This window comes from Mustela putorius, unplaced genomic scaffold (assembly GCF_011764305.1).
Source record: "Mustela putorius furo isolate JIRA1106 unplaced genomic scaffold, ASM1176430v1.1 tig00003846_pilon_pilon_pilon, whole genome shotgun sequence".
Classification (NCBI taxonomy): Eukaryota; Metazoa; Chordata; class Mammalia; order Carnivora; family Mustelidae; genus Mustela; species Mustela putorius.
In genome coordinates this window covers 8,112,577-8,133,412 of record NW_025421999.1, presented here as the reverse complement: position 1 = coordinate 8,133,412, position 20,836 = coordinate 8,112,577, and the positions used below count along the sequence as shown (strand labels likewise).

The 20,836-nt window shown below is 39.8% G+C and overlaps 1 protein-coding gene across 2 annotated transcripts in view; it reads left to right on the top strand.

Annotated features, from left to right (window-relative positions):
- The first annotated feature begins 6,699 nt into the window (after positions 1 to 6,699).
- CA13 (carbonic anhydrase 13) overlaps positions 6,700 to 20,836 on the top strand; it is a 32,514-nt gene continuing 18,377 nt past the window's right edge. Inside the window, exons 1-3 of one of the 2 annotated variants that reach the window (XM_045063154.1) lie at positions 6,700 to 6,878; positions 11,219 to 11,416; positions 18,671 to 18,789. In XM_045063154.1, the coding sequence (XP_044919089.1) occupies positions 6,842 to 6,878; positions 11,219 to 11,416; positions 18,671 to 18,789 (354 nt within the window). In that variant the 5' untranslated portion in view covers positions 6,700 to 6,841. The remainder of the gene's footprint in view (positions 6,879 to 11,218; positions 11,417 to 18,670; positions 18,790 to 20,836) is intronic. The other variant, XM_004766961.3, reaches the window with a different exon arrangement.

Below are 20,836 nucleotides of genomic sequence, written 5' to 3'. Positions count from 1 at the left end.
ATGTGACTATCAGTCACTTGTAATGGGCTAGCCTGAACTGAGATATTCTGTAAGAGTGAAATACACATCAGATTACAAGACTTAGTAAGACAAAAAATGCGAAAGGTTTACATCTTTGTGTTAGTTAAGTTTCAACGAGGAGACAAATATCATGCAACAATTTTTTAAAAAGATTTATTTATTTATTTAAGAGAGAGAGAGAGAGAGAGAGCATGAGATGGGGGAAGGTCAGAAGGAGAAGCAGACTCCCCACTGAGCAGGGAGCCCGATGTGGACTCGATCCTGGGACTCCAGGATCATGACCTGAGCCAAAGGCAGTTGCTTAACCAGCTGAGCCACCCAGGTGCCCCACATACAATAATTTTTAACAGGAAAAGTTGACATAAGGAATTAACTATACCAAGGAATAAGATGTAAGAGAACTATAAAGAATATCCACAGGCTAAGGGGGAGTTTCCAAGGAAGGACAAACGTGGAAGTTGTCCTCCCCTCCAAGGTTGGGATTCAGATCACTGGAGAGGTGTGGTAGTAGTCCACTGGATGGATGGCAGAGAAGTTCATGGGATGCCCCAGGGCAGAGTTGGTCCATAGCTGCCAGGCAAGCAGGAGATACTCCTCTAGGGTTCAGTGGGCCAAGTCTGGCATGCAAGGGTGCAGAGGGACTTGGGAGTGGGAACCATGTCTCTGCAGGGTGGTACATAACCTAGAGGGCAATGTCTGTGTCAGAAGCACCAGGGTGCAGGCTGCCTGAGGCTTGTGGGTAGGTGTGCAGAGGACTGAAGCATCTGCTTGCCAACAGGGTGGCAGGAGAGCTGAGATGTGTGGTGTTTGCTTCAGGAGTTCTGAGGAGAGGGTTACTGGGTTGGGGCTGGGACTGTGAACTTGCTGAGGGACTGCACAGTCTTGGCATGAGGCTGGGCCACAGCGCCCCTGCATGTCCACTCACACCTCTCTCTGTTAGAAGGCCAGTGGGAGCAAGAAGAAAACAAAAATGCAGTACAGAAGAACCAGGGAAACAGTCCCTTTCTGTGATGTCCCTCTACTGAAAAAAGGTTAGCATTGTGCTTGGCTTGGCTTTTTTGAGTTTTCAGCTTGCCAGCTCATCCTGTAAACCTCAGGACTTGTCAGTCTCCATAACTGTGTGAGCCAATCCCTTACACAAAATCTCTTTTACACACACACACACACACACACACACACACACACACACACACTGTGTGATTCTGTTTTTCTGGAGAAACGTTACTAATACAGTTGGGTATAAAAGAACCCAAGGAACGAACACCAGACAGTATGGATGGGCAGCAAATGGGAGCTATGTGTATGTTCAGGGAGTGATTTTACTTCTAAAAAGAGGAAATTCTAGAATATATTAGTATGCTAATAGCAATGATCAAGAGGAAGCAGAGTTGGTCACATAGGTTATAAAGGGTATAATGGTATATGTTACGAGGGAGTGGAAAGTTGCTAGGTAGGGCTAGTACTTCAAATCTTTGTAGTAAAATGGTGGTATCCAGCAGAGAACTTCTTGGAGCAGGGGATCTACCAAACCTTGCTTGATGGTGAGGTGAGGATTTGGGTATTGCTCTTGAGAGAACACACTGCCCTTCCCTAGAGGACAGAAGGGGGTAGGTGAACCTTATAAGTGCTGATGACAGGATGCCTGTTAGCACCCCTCATTCTATCTGTCATTATATTTCAAAGAGTTGACAGCAATAGAGTGAAACTGACTTCTTTCCAAATTAGCCATTCCAAACTAATAACAATTAATTAAATTCTTGTCTGACAATACAGGACAAAATATTTGGCTCCAGTTTCTTGAAGTTATTATCTGGAAAGTGATTCGAGAAGTGATTCACTGAAGCTACCTTTTCAATTCTGGTCTGAGTATTCCCATCTTTTTTTTTTTTAAGATTTTACTTATTTATTTGACAGAGAGAAATCACAAGTAGATGGAGAGGCAGGCAGAGAGAGAGAGAGAGTGAAGCAGGCTCCCTGCTGAGCAGAGAGCCCGATGTGGGCCTCGATCCCAGGACCCTGAGATCATGACCTGAGCCGAAGGCAGCGGCTTAACCCACTGAGCCACCCAGGCGCCCTGAGTATTCCCATCTTGACATGAAACCTGCGTCACTTGGGCAAGTCCCTTTAGCCCCTTTAGGAAATTGCCTTATACAATCCTAACCTTAGAATAACCTTAAGATAACCTTAGGAATGGGACATTAAAGAAATCAAAACCCCCACATAGTATCAGCTCCATAAAACCAACACTCTCCAAAGATATCAAATGATAAGACATTCTTGTGGTTAATAAGTCCCAGCTGTGCAAATCACAGGACTTGAATGAAAGAAATGGGCATAGAGTGGAACACCTTGGACTTGGGACTCTGTAAATTGGGGCTATGTCCTGAAACAGGCTATGTCCTGTGCCCTGCTTCTCTAGGTAACTGAGGAACTTTGTTCTTCTCAGTTTACTGCTTGAAAAGCCAGATGATAATAGCCACTTGGGTTCACAATCAGTTTCTAGAAAGATTCCCTGAAAAAACGTGCATCTCAGAGGAAGAGTCTGTATATATTTATTTGTGCCCTCATAGAACAATACTAATTCATACTTTGGTATTTTCTCAATATGTTACCATCCTTAATGAAATATTTTTATGGCTAGAGTTATCTCTTACAAGTGCTGTTCGTAACATAGAGTGATCACTGAAGAAAGGATCTGACTTAAGCATGCTTTGTTGCAAAGATACTTGAACTGGATCTAATTGAATCAAGAGTGAAGTGGAGATTATGGCCACATGTTTGGTCAGGAATCTTGGGTTCCCTGGTCAGTGTTAATCTTCCTCTATGTGTTAACACTTCATAGTTATGAACCTGGAGACAAAGGTTCTTTGTTAAGGAGAAAACCCACACCTAGTTATAAAAGGTTATTTAGCAAGCTAGTGGGTCATTAATCGGAGGAAATACAAGGTTTCTGTCACCCCAGATTTTTTTTTTTTGAAAAATTTAAAACCTACCAAAAAAAAAAATGTAAGAGTTGTAACATGAGGACATCCTTCAGCAAAATTCACCAATTATCGACTGGGGCATCTGAGAGTCAAGCTCAGACAGGAAGGTACCTCGGCCCTATTGCTTTGACATTCATCTCCTAAAGTATTGCCCGTACCATCTCCACACCTATGAAAATTAACATCAATTCACTAATATCACCTGTATGTGGTCTGTGTTTACAATTCTTTAACTGTCCCCAATGCAGGGATTGTGTCTTTCTTTCCAACCTAGGACCCAGTTGAGGGTAACACATTACGTTTGGTTGTGACATGTATTTTGTCTCTTAATCCCAGGCTGAATGAATATCCTAATCCCTAATAGCATTTCACCTAGAAGTTTTAGCACTCGTTACTGATCCTTACCTGAACCAGATATTACACCAGTCTTGCAAAATTGATGGTTTTATAATTCTACCACTTTATCTGTATTTAGTAGCTTGCATTCTCTCATAAAGAAGCATTTTCTCTCTCTTTCAGTATCACTATGGACTCGTGGATATTTTGGGGAATGGAAGTCACAGTCTATTACTACTATTATTTTTTTTTGATGGCCAAATTGTCCCAAATTTAGCAATGGACCTCCTACATGCTACCTCCTCTGTGTGTGTGTGTGTGTGTGTGTGTTTGTGTGTTTTACATGACTTCATTAGTATTTTGTGAGTTTATTTTGCTAATTTTTAAAAAAGATTTTATTTATGTATTTAACAGAGACCCAGTGAGAGGAGGAACTTAAGCAGGAGAAGTGGGGGAGGGAGAAACAGGCTTCCTGCCAAGCAGGGAGCCCGATGTGGGATTTGATCCCAGGACCCTGGGATCATGACCTGAGCCGAAGGCAGAGGCTTTAACTTACTGAGCCACCCATGTGTCCCTAATTTGCTAATTTTAAAAAAAAAAAGTTATTTATTAGAGTAATTTTGGGTTCACAACAAATTGAGAGGAAGGTACAGACAGAGCCCATAAAATCTCCAACATGCTTAGCCTCCTTCATTATCAACTTGTTCCTCCAGAGGCAATATTTATTTCAAATGATGAACTTAAATCCTTATCACCCACAGTTCGTAGTATACCTTAGGGTTCACTCTTGGTGTTTTATATCCTGTGGCTTTGGACAAATGTATAATGACATGTATGAATCAATGTAATATCATATGGAGTACTTTTTTAGAAAAGGAGGGAGTGTGGTAAGGAGAAGAAGGAGAGAGAGAGGGAGAGAGAATCTTAAGCAGGCACCATGCCCAGCACAGAGCCTGATGCCGGGCTCCATCTCACATCCCTGAGATCATGACCTGAGCTGAAATCCAGTGTTGGACACTTGACCGACTGAGCCACCCAGGTGCTCCTCATACAGAGTATTTTTATTGCCCTAAAATTCTTCTGTGTTGTCTACTCAGCACCACCCACCCCCCTCTTGGCAACCACTGATCTTTGTACTGTCTCCATAGTTTTGCCATTTTCAGTGTGTCATATAGTTGGGATCATACAGTACGTAGTCTTCAGATTGGCTTCTTTCATTTACCAGTATGACATTGAAGTTTTTCTATGTCTTTCTTTCCATGGCTTGATAGCTCATTTCTTATTAGTGTTAAATAATATTCAGTTGTCTGGATGCACTATAGTTTAATTATCCATTCACCTACTGAAGGACATCTTGGTTGCTTTCAAGTTCTGGCAATTAAAAATAAAGCTGCTATAATCATCCATGTGCAGATTTTTATGTGGCTTTTATGTGCAGATTTTTATAACTTTTCACTTGGATAAATACTGAGTACTGTGATAGCTGGATCGTATGGTAGGAGTGTGTTGAGTTTTGTAAGAAATTGCCAAACTGTCTTCTAAAGTGACTGCACCATTCTGCATTCCCATGATGAATGAATGGAAGTTCCTATACTTCCACAGCCTTGCCAACAATTGATGTTGCCAGTGTTATGGATTTTCACCATTCTCATAGGTATGTAGTAGTATCTCATTATTGTCCTAATTTGTATTTTCCTGGTGACATATGATGTGGAGCATCTTTCATGTGCTTATTTGCAATATCTATATCTTCTTTGGTAAGATGTCTGTTAAGGTCTTTGGAACATTTTTTCATCAGGTTGTTGTCTTACTGTGGAGTTTTCAAGAATTTTTGTGTATTTTGGAGCACAGTACTTTAATATATTTTTGCCTATAAATATATACATATATGTATTTTGTCTTTTGTAGTGAAAGTGAAATATAGGTAAAACTTTGAAAGTTTGGCCACTATTATGCCAGCATAAATGAACCAATTGTGCCAGAGAAAATGGAAGAGAAAGCTTGTGCTTTCCCTTAGGTATAAGAGGAGCATAAATTTGATTGTACTTATAGCTCTATAAAAATTTTTTCCCATTGCATTCTAACCTCATTAAGATTTATAGAAGCAGAAGGAAGTGCAGGCTGCACTATGGGGTATTTAGGTCAGGTCTAAAGAAGAATTATTCAAATTGATCTTTATTTAGTGGTCCCTAAACAGTACAGTGGTTACCAAAAGAGGTACCCTCCTGGGACTTGCAATTACCACATTAAGCAGCTGCTGTGTGGATGGCGAGAGAAAGTGGATGATGATCATTGAAGAGCCACTCTTACATCTCTTATGGAGGGCTCATATGACCATGGAGAAGTTCTTTGCATTAGTCTGTCCATAAATAACACTGCATAGTTCGGTCTGAAATTTCAAATTGACCCCACTCAAACCCTTCTGCAGCTGGAACAGTAATTATAATCCTGGCAGGTCTCAGAGTTCTCTTTGTTTTTCACTCTGAGCCCAGAACACCCACTACTCTAGGACAGAAATTCAAGGCTCTGGAGTCAGTTCAGCCCTAGGACAGCAAGCCTACCATGCATCCAAGACAAGACAGAATGAACACCCTCCTCTCAGTGGGGACAAAAGGGCAGCAGAACTTCTGGGCCAAGAATCAATAATCAGGTTGGTACCCTCACTCCTCATGCCACAGCCTGCACCGTGAGAGACAGGAAGGGAACAGGATGAATGGGCCGCGGAGCCAGGCTGGGGGAGGGAAGGGACAGCCGACCCTTTTTAGTAGGAACTCTCGGGACCTATTAGCAGCGTGACCAACTTGGGCAGGTTACATAGCTTCTCTTAAGCCTCTGGGGCAATTATAATATCTTCCTCAAAGGAATGTTGAGGATCTAATGGCAAAATGGGGGTAAATGTCTTGGTTCAGACACTGGCCTATGGTAAGCCTTTAATGAATAACAACTAAATTATTTCTGTGGCTGTTGCCGTCGTCATTATTGTACTTGTAACCACCACCACCCCACCACCGCCACCATCAACGACCCTGTCTCCATGAGCAGCCCCGCCTTGCCCAGCCCGACAGCTTCAGGCTCAGGTGATTCATTCATTCCCAGGATAGCCCTCTAAGCGACCCTTTCCCCGAGTGACTACTTCTCAGGAGGCAGAAAATCCCCTCTGGAAACCCTTCTCTCTTTCTGTGCCTCTTCCCCTCTGCCTCTCTATCAAGCCTACTCTCGCTCTCTGGAGTTCAAACTCCTGCCCCTGGACCCAGCTCAGCGCCGCCGCCGCGGGTCCGCCGTCAGAGGTGCGGCCGCCTTCCTGCACGCCGCTGCCCCCTGGCGGACGAGGTCGTTAGCGCCCTGGCCCCGGGGTTTCAGCGCTCCGTTTCTGCCCGGCGGCGGCGGGCGGACCCTCCCTAGGCTGGCCGCCGCCTCCGCCAGCTCGCGCGCTTGCCCCGCTCGCTCCCTCCTCTCTAGCTGCCCTGCCACATCTTCCTCTGCCTCCCACCCGAGGGACCATGTCGCGGCTCAGCTGGGGATACGGCGAGCACAACGGTGAGCGCCTTCTGCAGGTCCGAGGGAGGGCTTTGCTCGGGGGGCGGCTGTGGGGGACAGAGCACCCACTGCTGGTCCCGCACTTGCGAGAAACTTTTTGGTTCCTCTTTAAATGGGGCGGCTTTCCCCAAAGCTGAATGCAGGAAGTGGAGGGAAGGCTTAGTCTTGTGTAGACAGGAAAAGCGTCTTTTGGCGGGTGTTGATGGTGGAGGTGAGGGTTGGCGTGCGTTACCCCCGTGAAGATTCCCCGGACCCCGAAATCTTCGTCACGCGTCCATTCACTTTCCTTTGTAAAGCCGAGCGCTTTCCCTAGTAACTACTTCTCAGTAAAAGGCACGGAGATTAGAAGTCTGGTGACATACTTTAATGAATTGAGGACAAGTTCGCTTTCAGTTTTTTAATTATTCACCTAGAGGAAACAAATCATGCAAAACATTTGAAGCTATACTTAAGAAATTTTAATAATTGAATTGCAACCCTGGAGATTGAAGTTGCCTTCTTGGCCACCAAAATACCGCAATTTTCTTAAAATTGTTACTATAAAATATTGCCATGGCAATTTGGTACTATTAGCTTTAGGAAGACTTAGGTTCTTTCTGAAAAAAATGAAGTTATACTTCAGGCTACTTCTTCACCCTTTCTCCCTCTCCCACACTCTTTTTGCAGAGACAGGATCATTCAAATTTTAGCATGTTGGTGAACATGTATTAATTGATGGGAGTGACAGTTATAATAAAATGTATACTTTTTTCTTCTATATACTATATCATCAATATAACCATTATTTGAGGGGCACCTGGGTGACTCACTGGGTTAAGCCTTCAGCTCTGGTCCTGATCTCAGGGTCCTGGGATTAAGCTCCCGCATGGGGTGGGGGGGGTGTCTTTGCTCAGTAGGGAGCCTGAAGCCCTCCCCACTGCCTACTTGTGATCTCTCACTCTCTGTCAAATAAATAAAATCCTAAAAAAATTATTTGAAATAATTTTTCAATTATTTGAAATAACTGCAAAATGACACCAAGAAAGCCTGATGGTGAATCACTGTCAAAATTAGATCTGTGAATAATAATAATAATACTTCCTTGGATTAACATGTATATTATTGGACAGTACCATACAGTCAAATTTTATAGAAAGTTTATTTTCACAAAGAAACAGAAAAGCTTCATTTGTCATTGTAGCCTTTTTGAGGTTATGATTGACTTGCCAGTTTAAAAATGGCAGCAGGTGAAATTTAGAACTTTAATAATAAAAGGTGTAATTTAGGTGAATTTTTTTTGACTAAAACTATAATTATAATCTCATACTTTTGCTACTTTTCAATTTATGTTTGGGGGAAAAAACACAAAACAAATTTCTTTTAATTTCCCTCTTTGCTGAAATGGTTTTAATTTTTGTTATTTAATGGTTACTGGGTATCGACAGTACCCTCATGATAGTTAGGAAGAAAAAGAGTGTTTTCAATCAGTGAGTATTGGTTACTCTTTAATATGTTTATATATTAGAAAATAGTGGCTCCAATGGAGCTCATCTTCAGAAATTTAAAAAATTTATCTCTGAAAAGCCACTACCAAGGAGTGATTTTATATTTCTGCTAAGAATTATAGGGTCATTTCCAGCTTTTAGATGCAATAACTTTCTAAGGACCATTCCTGTAAGTAGATCAACTGTGACAAAATCCTACTGGAAAAATGTTGAACCTGACCGGGCAAGTTTGGTTGCTTGTTTTCTGTTTACACTGATAGAAGCAGTGAATTAGCAGTTGAAAGCAAACTTAAACTGGGTGTAGTAGCAATGATAAAACGGAGTTGAGGCATTGGGAAGGGGGGACCACCTTCGCCAAAAACTTAACAGTTCTTGCATTAACCTGTGATAGTTTCATTGGTTCACGTTAGGGAATGTGACACTGAAAACTACATGTCTTGAATCAGGGGTGCCTGGGTGGCTCAGTGGGTTAAGCCTCGCCTTCCGCTCAGGTCATGATCTCAGGGTGCTGGGATCCAGCCCCGCATTGGGCTCTCTGCTCAGCGGGGAGCCTGCTTCCTCCTCTCTCTCTGCCTGCCTCTCTGCCTACTTGTGATTTCTCTGTCCAATAAATAAATAAAATCTTAAAACAAAAAAAGTTCTTGAATCAGTGGAAGAATCACTATATATCTCTACTTAAGAACTATGTTTAAATGGGTTTAAAGTTGGATGGAAAAATTTTTAAAAAGGTGGTTAAACTATGGCGGTTAATAGATGATATTGAATAATTTATGCAAAATGGGATTATTTTTATATTATTTTGGGTTGCCTCTGCTTTTAACATATTCTTGTTATAAAGGATTGGCAATAGGAGAGTAAAGGAATTAGGAAGAGAAAGAAAAAAGTCAACAACATTTTGTGATATATGCATCACATATTCAAAATCTAATTCTTAACAGGTTAAACCATACTTGGTGACAGTGAGATAGGAAAACTTTTTCACTTAAAGCAAGGACTAGATTGCACAGAGAAAGTACTAGAAAGGTAAACTGGAGTACTTAATAAATCAGGAAACGTAATGCTTTTTCTGTAATAAGTTGTAGGCAAGGGCTTTTGATGTTCAAGTTGCTTTGAAGTCCAAAGTGTCACTTCATAAGAGAAGAGTTTTTAAGTTGTGTGTATAGTTACATAGTCATGCTCTGACTTTTTATACCTGAAGCATATGTGAAGAAAAGAGCATAAGCTTTCTCCTTTGCCAAATTGAAGAGTAATATGGAGCATTAGGTTTGGAGATTGAAGCTGGTGATAATTGTGATGTATTTGCATTTCTTGAAATGTCATTCTAAATCTTACCTTTAAAAAATATTTGTTGTAGGGCACCTGGGTGATTCAGTTGGTTGGGCGATTTCCTTTGGCTCAGGTCATGATCCCAGCGTCTTGGGATCAAGCCCCATGTCTGGCTCCCTGCTCAGTGAGAAGCCTGCTTCTCCCTTTTTGCCCCTCCCCTACTCATATTTTCTCTCTTTCTCTTTCTCCAATAAAAAAATAAAACCTTTAAAAAAAATGTTGTTGTTGTCAGTAACAAATGTTTAATTGTCATGTTGTGTCATTTTAATAAGTACTTGAACGTTAGAGAAATCTAGTGAAACAGGGAGAAGCTTGGTCAGTAGCCCTGTGCTCTGCCGCCCTGGTGGTTATTGCGTGAATTGCAGGCATACTAGACAAGAAGAGCCTCTAAACTATAAAGTGACTACTCATGTCTGAAATGAGTTAGAGGTTACTTGAAGCTGCAATCTTGCTCTTGATTTGGGGAGGCAGAGCTTGAATCAAGTCTCCCAGATAAATGAAGAGTGTAGGCAAGGGAACTGCCCGCTTATTGGTTCATGTCAGTTTACCAAGTATGTCTGGCTTGGGAACTAGATGCAATTTTGACTTTTGAGTAGAGGATCAGGATGACAATTGTCCCTTGTGTAGGAATTCAAATGTAACACTGGCAAAATAACCTCAGAAGGCCCTTCGAAATGTAGAAAGAAAGAAAGAAATTGTTACCTGACTCCCCTGAAGATAATCAACAATATTACATTTCCTTATGTGGTGCAGCTATTTTATTTGGATTATGCTGTATAAAAAATTTATATATTTCCTTAGTGTTCCTGTTGCACATAAGAGGCAACTGAGTGAGGCTTGGGTGACACCTGAGGACAACAGTGAGCGATAGAAGAAAGAAATAGGAATAGAACTGAACCCTTTTTTTTGCTACACAGCTTTCTCAGTTCCATTAATTCTTTCATCCCATGAACTTGTTGACCACTGGAGCTACGGCAGATCATTCTTGGAGCTGAAACTGAAAGTCATTGTTTTCAGTGATGAATTGTGCTGTTGTTTGTAGTTTGGTAGAAAGGTACCTTTGGAAAGTATTTTTTTTCCCCTAAAGATTTACTTATTTTAGAGAGAGAGAGTGAGAGAGAGCACACATGTGTGCAGAGGGTGGAAAGAGGCAGCGGGAGAGGATCTTAAGCAGACTCCCTGCTGAGTGGGGAGCCCAACAGAATGGGGCTCAATCTCATGACCCATGAGATCATGAGCCAAACCAAGAGTGGGATGCTTAACTGAATGAACCACCCAGGCATCCCTAGAAAGTACTTTTTAAAACGTACATGCTTTTTGTCCATAAGGGTTAATTGCAAATGAATTAAGGCAAACCAGGAGGTTTTCATACCCATAATAAAAGCAACTAGTCTTATTTAAAAAAAATTAGATATAAATGCCCTGAAGATGATGATCTAATTTGTTTTTCCTTCAACTGGAGCACAGTGCACTTGTTTGGTAAAGGAAGTAACTTAATTAGTTCTTTTCTTTTGCCTCTATATATTTAAGGTCCTATTCATTGGAATAAATTTTTCCCTATTGCTGATGGGGATCAGCAATCACCGATTGAAATTAAAACCAAAGAAGTGAAATATGACTCTTCCCTGCGACCTCTTAGTATCAAGTATGATGCAAACTCAGCCAAAATCATCAGTAATAGTGGCCATTCCTTCAGCGTTGACTTCGATGACACAGAGGACAAATCAGGTTGGTTCTTTTTTTTTTATTTTGGTGGGAGACGAGGGTGTTGGATGATTATGATTTCTTATCTTTCATATTTAAAATACCTATGGATTGTGTGTTTCTTATCAGTACTTTACTAGAGCTTGTAATAAAAGTTTTATTAGACTGTTTCATAGGATAATGTCTTTCACACTGTGAATAAGTCATGGACCAACTGAATAAAATTTTAGTTTACTTGTTAATTTGATAATTAGATGAAATAGAAAAAGAGAATTTCCCTAAAATGAACATTTAATCCTTCTTCAAGCATTATCAACTCCCAAGGAATGGATGATATCCAGTTTAAAGTTTGGATGAGAGAGAAATTAGAGAGAATCAAATTTTGTAATACTTCTTAAGGCTTCTGACAAATTATTTTTTAGTTTAATATTAGGATAATGCTGTATTTGGTCTATTAATGAAAAATATATTTAAATTATAAAAATTCTAAATTGGAAGAAGATTTATTCATTAAGTGATATTTAGGTTAGTAATAATATTCTGTATTTATGTGATACTATATCATTAGCAAAAATTATAAGCCCACAAAATTTCTCATATATGTCAAATTCATAGAAGATATATTTTCATCAATGCATTGAGGAAAAATGCACAAAGAAAGATTAAGACGTATTTTTAACTTGCAGGGGGGGAGAGGGGAACTCGCTTTTTATATACTATATTCAATTGTCTTCAAGCCCTCAGTTTTATGAAACTGTATTAATAGATATGGTTGATGGGTACATTGTAAATAGTCCAAGCTTCCTGAGTATAAAGTTTATACCATCCATAATCATAGTTTGTTACTGCATATATCTCAAGCATAAAAACTTGAGACTATCCACTCCTAGTTTTAGAGTAAGAAGTGATTAATTGTCCTTCATCTAAAGCTTTAAGCTTTTTTTTTTTTAAAGACTTATTTATTTTAGAGAGAGGGAGCGAGAACTCATGAGTGGGGGGAGGGGCAGAAGGCGAGGGAGAGAATCTCAAGGAGACTCCCTGCTGAGTGTGGGGATTGATTTTGCAACCTTGACATTATGACCTCAGTTGAAACCAAGAGTCAGATGCTTAACCAACTGAGCCACCCAGATACCGCAAAGTTTTTTTTATTTATAAATGTGAGCTGCCTTAGTCATAAAAAATTCCTGCTCTAATTTATTTGATGATGACTAAGGTTTACTCTCTCCCTCTCTTTTCCTTCCTCTCCCTCCTTCTCTCTTCCTCTTTCTCCCTGTCTCTTTCCCTCTTCCTCCTGTTTTCCCTCTACTTTGGGTTAACCCAGGGGAATCAGTTTGTTTGTGTTTCCAGATTTGACACTGTGTCTGTGATTGGTAATGTGTGCCCTCTCCCCAATGTGAAGGTTTCTCTCTTATCTAGATCACAGTGAAATTACCAGGGTTAATTGGAAATGTCTGTGAAGTACTCAGTACCCTCTGAGACAGAAACTACATAAATATGGGTCACGATTCTCATTCTTTTATCTCAAGGTAAAAGAATGTTTCATGGTTATTCTGGGTATTAAATCAGTGAAAAAGTAGAAACCACTATAATTAAAATAAATTGTTAGCTTTTCTTTTTCTTTGGTAAACTACAAAAACACAAAGATACTTTCTGTAGCAAACCACTTTGATTTGAAGAAAACAGTTTCCATTTTGTAAAGAAGACATTCTTGACCAAAATTAACTCTGAATCCCACCAATAAAGAAACCAGACATGAAACCTTCCTCATGGTCCTTGTAGGGCTTCTTTGTCTGGGAAGTTGCATTCCATGTGGTTAACCTCCAGTGCGTCACCCATTAGAATTTTAATAGTCCTTTATAAAGGACTTTATAGATTTAACTTTATAAAGGCGGCAGGGGCGCCTGGGTGGCTCAGTTGGTTAAGTGTCTGCCTTTGGCTCAGATCCTGATGCCAGAATTCTGGGATCAGGTCCCGCATTAGGCTCCTTGTTCAGCAGGGAGGCTGCTTCTCTCTCTCCCTCTGCCTGCTTGTGTGCTTTCTTTCCCTATGTCAATAAATAAATAAAATCTTAAAAAAAGGTAAAAAGGGGGCAGGAGGATATGAAATTCTGGGGGAAGAAGGCCTGTTGGCTGTGGTAGAGGAGAAATAATAATCTGGTAAGGAAAGACAAGGGCATTTTCACCGTAGCTTCTGGGCTTTCCGTACTCAGACAGGATCTCAGCTCTGGGAATCTCACCTGACTGGCCCCACAAGTCTCCCTGTGGCACCTCAGACTTGTCCTATCACAGAACTTCCCACATTGCGTTGTAACTGCTGGTTGGTTCTCTTCCCACTCAGCTGAAGACTCCCTGTGGGCAATAGCTTTGTCTTATTCATCTGTCTAGTATGGTGCCGTGCACACAATAGGTACTCAGTAAATGTGTGTTTCAGTTAACATTTTTTTTTTTTTTGGTATGATGTTTCATGGAGGACAAAGAAAATTGATAAGGCATTATGGTACAGGACACGTTAGTCTACATAGGTGAAGTCCCAATAAAATTACAAACCACCAGAAGACAATTAATACTTACCATTTGACACCTAAGTATTAGTGGATTATTCGTTGTTTGAATATTTAATTTTTAAAAGCTGTTGTACTATTTATTTATTTATTTATTTTTTGAAAAATATTTTATTTATTTATTTGACAGAGAGAGAGATCACAAGTAGGCAGAGAGAGAGGAGGGAAGCAGGCTCCCTGCTGAGCAGAGAGCCCGATGCGGGACTCGATTCCAGGACCCTGAGATCATGACCTGAGCCGAAGGCAGCGGCTTAACCCACTGAGCCACCCAGACGCCCCCTAATTTTTTATTTTAATAAATGAGAGTTCCTGGCATATAGTAAGCACTTAACAATATTAATAACTACTAATAATAACACAGAACACATAACAGGTCTGTATCCTTACCATATACGAGATATGTTGTGCTGAAATTTTTTAAAGATATCAAAAGGAAGCTGATTTCTCATTAAGAAAGGCCTCCTAGGAATACCAGTGATTTGATGAGTCCAGTGTTTATTCTTTAATTTTCACCTCTAGAAATTATTAATTTCTCAGTTCAGTCTAGTTATCAACGTCTAGTTACGTTGTTCTAGGTAACTACGTGAAATCAACCAAATTCACAAGATCTGAAGTTATACGTTAGAAAAGAAAAGAAAAGAAAACAAAACAAAACAGAAAAACATCTGGGGGAAAGATATCTTAGTTGTGTGATCCCTCCCAGAAGCCCAGATCTGCAGGAAACGGAATTGCTGATTTGTGACAATGTAGACATTACAAAGCTTTAGTGTAATGATGTTTCCCTTCACTAGATTGTAAGTTCCTTGAGGGTAGGGATGACCTTACTCAGCATCCCATACTTAATTAGCCTTGAACATAGTCGCAGGCCTGTAAGTAAGCTCTTTAGAATCATTGAATGAATGAGCAATGAGAGAGTAACGTGGTGTGCATATGCTCAGAGCAAAAGAAGCCAGATTGAATGAAGACTTTCCTGGTTCCATAAAGAATTCAGGCCCCGGGGACCGGAAACATTTATGGCCTTGGTCTCTCTCTCACAGTACAATCCTGACAGTTTTGTGCTGTTTAGTTCCTTTTTTCCTAGATGCAAGCAAGCAAAATACAGATGTGCTGTTCACGTAGCTTTACTTCAGAGAATTGTTTAGTGATTAGGCTATGACTTTCATTAGAGTCAGAGTCATAAGAACATGTTCTTTAGCAATTCCTAGGTCACTTACTCAGGACCCACTTTATAAACCAAAGTCTATGGAGAAGTGCTTCTACAGATGAGGTCTTTTTCCTATTCTATGTTAGTGGTTTTTACTGATGCAGACACTGTCCTAGGCACTGAAGATGCAAAAAGAACAAGAGAGATTCTGCCTTAAGAGAGTTGGTATTTTGGTGGAATAGGCAGTAAATACATGCATAGACAAGTGTGTTAATTATTAATTTTTTTTCTGATTTTGTTGCAAGCCTTGCCTATCATTTAAGACCACTGACAACAGTGTAGTTTCATGAAATAAGTAGGGTTAGCAAATTTCTGACAAAGTAAATTCAAGGGAGTAACATATACATTTCTAGTTTCACAACATTGTTGGTCTTTGCAGCATATAACAAATGACAAGGACCCTTTTACTAAGATATTAAAAATTTCCCAAACTTTTATGGCATTTAACTCAGGTTTCTTAATCTTTGTAGACCTCTCATATGAGTATTCTATTTGGAATAGACTTAAGAAAAATTCTGAATGAAAGAATAAGTGGACATGTATACCAAGGGTGATTTTGGAGAAATGATTATTCGTTTTCACATATAAGATGGAGACAATAATATTTATTTACTCATCTCAGTTGCAGAGGAAGATGAATGATTTGACCCTTGAAAACACGAAGTCATTCTCCTTAAAAATAATTCTTGTTGCCCGTATTGATTTCATACTATAGTTTCATTATTTTCTTACAGACTATCTCAAAGTCAGTGATAAATTAACCTTAATATTTTGACTCACTTTTCCCCAACCCGTGTTTCTCCAAAAGAGCTCTGCTTCAAGAGAATGTCTTCCTTCATAAGTAGACATTTGCTGATTATGGTCCCAGTTTGGATATTGTAGATGAAACACTCACATGTGGAGTAAGATATGTAGAGTGTAAGGCAATCTTTGTTGTTTAACTAGCAGAGCTATGCTAATCTGGCTTTAAACCCTGGATTCTGAGTAGGCTTTCCAGAGATCAGCCATGATCCTTGGATGTGTCCCTAACCCTGTGTGTTTTTGGTATCACTTTCTTTCTCTTGAGCCAGGTTGTTTGCATCTTCTCCCAAAGTTAATTCCACATTGATGACTCTAATCTGCTTTTTATCTGTGAGGGAATGGCTTTTTGTTTCAGCTCGGATCTTATTATGCTACAGTAAGTGGGGAAAAAAGGACAATAGAATTGTTGATTTCTTTGGCAATTATCACAGGCTGTCACTCATATGTGAAATTAAAGAAACAAGGCAGATGAACATAGTGGAAGGGAAGGAAAAATAAGATGGAAACGGAGAAAGAGGCAAACCATAAAAGACTCTTAACTACGGAGAACAAGCTGGAGGGGAGGCGGGTGGGGGGAATGAGCTAAACGGATGATGGGCGTTAAGGAGGGCACTGGAAGTAATGACCACTGGGTGTCATAGGTAAGTGGTGAATCACTGAATCCCAATACCACACTATATGTTAACTAACTGCAATTAAAATAAAGAAAAAAGAAAAAATTTTAAAAAATGATTTCTTTTTATTTGGAATGCCATTGTATCCATGCTGAATGGAGTCACTTAGGCAAATGTGCCTTTTAAATTAATTCATCTGTGAATCATCTTTGACTGCCTGTTTAAAGACAGATCAAATATTTTATTCATTCATTCATCAAATATTTATCATGCATCTGCTCTGTGATAGTTACCGTGCTTAGGTGATGGGTCCAGCAGGGACCCAGTCAGAGTTTCTGCCCTCATGATCACTCTTAGTGGGAGACTCAAAGCAGTAAAACTACTCTGTTTATAACAGTGCAACTAACAAAAGAGCAAGTCCTCGAGTCTGATATAAATGCTTCTCTTTTATTTTTCAGAGGTCTTTGGAAATAGCTATCTTTATTGTAAAGAAATCTGGATCCAAATAGTCTAAAGAAACCTCCAGTCATTCAACATCCTCCCAAATTTTATTGCACATGTTCAGTATTTTTCCTTGGTAATTTTGATAATTATAGAAGTTAAGGAGCATCAGTCCAATCTCCTAATTAAAAATAGACAAACGATCACAAATAGAGACGAAAAAGCTGAGGCCCACAGAGGCTTAAGTGAGTTTTGGAAGATCACATAATTCAGTAGCTGATCTGGGACTATTCCCAGGTTTGCTGATCGCAACCACACTAACTCTTCATCACTGATGTTCAACTTCGCCTGAGTCAAGTTGAGTAAGGAAGAAATGAGTTCAGTTGTACTGGTTAATACAGATAACAGTCTCGATCATTTCTCTCCCACGAGGGGTGTGCTTTAGACAAATGTATTTTCCCTTTTCCCCCTTGCTGTGTGTAGAAAACTGCACGTGATACACCTTAACATCTTTTGCTTCTGTAGGCTCCCTGTGGAATGTGGGACTTGAACTCAGGACCCTGAGATCAAGAGTCACATGCTCTACTGGCTGAGCTATCCAGGAGCCCTGTAACATCTTTTGTTTCTTATCTAATTAAGATGGGTCATTTCTGACAATTTTGAGATATCTCTAATTCTGTACCTCTGTTTCCCTATCTGAAATCTCTGAAGAGGAGGGTCATTTAAATCAAACTATTATTAAGGCTGCGGCTCACAAGCTAACACTTCTGTCAGGTGTTGATGGGAGATTAGTAATGCGTATAGTATACTGAATACCCAATTCTTTCTTATCCCCCCGTATCTTTTAAACATGCCCAATAAAAATTAATTAGGAGGAGACAGTTTAGAGCTATGTTTTCTCTTAAGAAGGTTTCTGTATACTTAAGATATGACTCTGTTGCCAAAAAAAGAGTTAATTTTGCCCTGTATTCCAGGTTTCCCTGGGAAGTTAGAATTCAAGTACAGAAGATGGGCTTCTTGGCCAATTTTTTGTAGTCCTCCTAAAAACAATAGAATAGTAATATAGCTAACATGTCCAGTATGCTGGTTGTGTACCAGGCATGATAAGTTCTTTGTATTGAACTTTTCTTCTATTTTCAAAACAGCATTAGGAGGAGGGAGCTTTAGTATCTTGAGGTGACAGACATGAAAGGGATAGCTTTGAAGTTAGAGTTGATACAAGATCACAGAGTAAGAGCAGTCTTCTCAGTGCTGGAACCTGTTCTCTAACCATTGCTTCTGGGCTACTTCCCCAAGTTCAAGGTGGCCCTCTTGACATATCACATCCTTATTCAGAGAGGCTGACATCCTCCAATAAACAGACTCATTCTTTACTTTAGGAACTCCTAATTTCTTCTACTTTCTAAACCACTGTGATTTCCCAGATGTCCCATAAAAATCTGTATCGTGGACTCTCCAACCTTTTAAAATGTTTGTATTCATTCCTCGTATACCTAAATTGTATGCCTGTCTGCAAACTGAATGACACATTTGTAAAAAAAAAAAAAATTCCTTGGTGGACATGGACTTGTTGAATAATTCAGGGAGATGATGTGGATTATAGCGGCATGTATGAATATTTTCTTCTTGCTAACAATTTGAAATATATTGGCGTTTAGTTCTGCGTGGGGGTCCTCTCTCTGGAAGCTACCGCTTGCGACAGTTTCACCTTCACTGGGGGTCTGCTGATGATCATGGCTCTGAACACGTGGTGGATGGAGTGAGATATGCTGCAGAGGTAAGCCATCGGACACATATTCATGACTCAGTGGTTTCCTAGGTGGTGGGATATAAGGAACCCAGCTGACAACTCTCTTGACTGCAAATTGATCCTGAGCCAATTTGGAATCAGTGTCTGATATTGCTTTATTCCATCAATAGGAGAGTTTATCAGTATGAGAGCTATAAACATGGTCCTTCTGAGCCTTACACCAACTCTGGGAGATTAGGGTTATTGTGCTCCTTCTAGAAATGAGTAAACAGTCGGTTTGGAGAGATTAATAATTTACCCAACTAGGAAGCAGTTGAGATGGTTTTAAACTCACGTCTGTCTGAAACCAACTTATAAACTCTTTCTAGAATATCTGTTGTGTTTCCTGAAAGTCCAGGGAGAAGGCAGAGAAAGAGACATTTGATTTGGGTTCAACTGTGTACTTATTTGGTCCAGACACAGGAGTATACTAATATCATATTTTGTAGAAGTGATATTAAGTGGCGAAGTTCCTTACAGGGAAAAGAAACAAAGACACGAACTCTTCTAAACTCTACGTACAAAGACAGGAACTCTTTTAAACTCAACCGTACCTCTATATTTACAGGTATAAAAGGGAATCTCTGTTAATTATTGAAGTCATAATGCAATAAAGCATTCATTGACTTTTTTTTAAATTGGGAAGTTATTCCTTTGTAATCACATTCATTAATACTACTCTACTTTTTCTAATCCTCTGTTAAATGACAAAGCATAATATACTTTAAGTTTTAATACTGTTAAATATTGCTAACACCCACCTTTTCTATGAGATGAGAGTGAATTATTGTGTGATGCAACCAAAGCTTTTTAAGTGACAGTAATTTGGCTTATGAGTTGTCTAGGTGAAACAGAGCATTACCAGGCAAGTAAAGTTTTTCTTCATTTTCTCATGTACTAAGCTGTGGAGTTGAGACACTCCTTTATAGTTTTGCTGTTGAGAGAAATCCAGCCAAGAGAGCTTTCCAGTTTTGCTCTTCCATTAACACATACATCTATTCTTTGAGCCTATCAACGAAAACATCTATTTGTCTACTTAAAACACTTGTTTGAGGCCAATTGCTTAGGATATGGGACCTGCTCTGTTTTCAGGAGGGAATAAATTGTATATCCAAAGTGTTCCATGGCACTGGATAAAAGATGCCAAGAATATAGAAAGTGGGACTCCTTAATCTGTGTGGTGCCTCAGTTTATATTATCTGCTGAATAGTTTTCATGTTGCTTTCTAAAGTTTTATGTTCTGAATTGAACACGTTATTCTAAATCTGAAAGTTTCTGTGGGGATTGAGCTGGCTTTGGATTACTGCTTTGTAATTTTTCTAAGCAACTAAAAAAACTTAGTCACATTGGTTTATAGTTATACTTCCTCGTGTCATAAACTTGAAAGTATACTTTCGAGAGGTTTTATCTGAGCTGGCAGGTTGTTTCTTGAAAAGGGCAGTCCTATCCTGAAATTTTCCAGTGGCTCAGAGTCCTGCCTACAGAACAAGATATCTTCGTAGACTTTCCTTCTTGAAACAGATAAAGCTTTGACTAGAGTTTCGTATATTCTTTAATATGTGTTTAGGCTGTTTTTTTATTTTATTTGTTTATTTGTTCATGAATCATTCACTCTTTAAGAAGTCATTGTGACCCCACCATGTCGCCCATCTTTGTCCAGCTTACTCGTGCTGGAAGGAAGTAAGGATGAGCCAGGGAATGTTTTCCTGGGAAGAGGCCCTCAACCCTAAACCTGAAGGATAAGCAGGAGTGAGCCAGGCAAAGGGCAGAGACAGCAGGGGCCCTGCCTAGACTCAAGTGTGAGGACTTGTGTGGGTAGTCACATACTGGAAGAACAGAATGACCAGTGGAATTAGCACACAAAGAATGAAGTGGAGAGATGCCAGAGGTAAAGTTGGAAAGGCTGGAGAGCCTGATTTTACAAAGATCAATCATGGTAAGGCTTGTGAACTTAATTCTAAATGGGTGGGAAGCCATTAACTCACTTTGAATTGTGAAGTGATCATATTTGCATTTAAAAAATATTCATGCTACA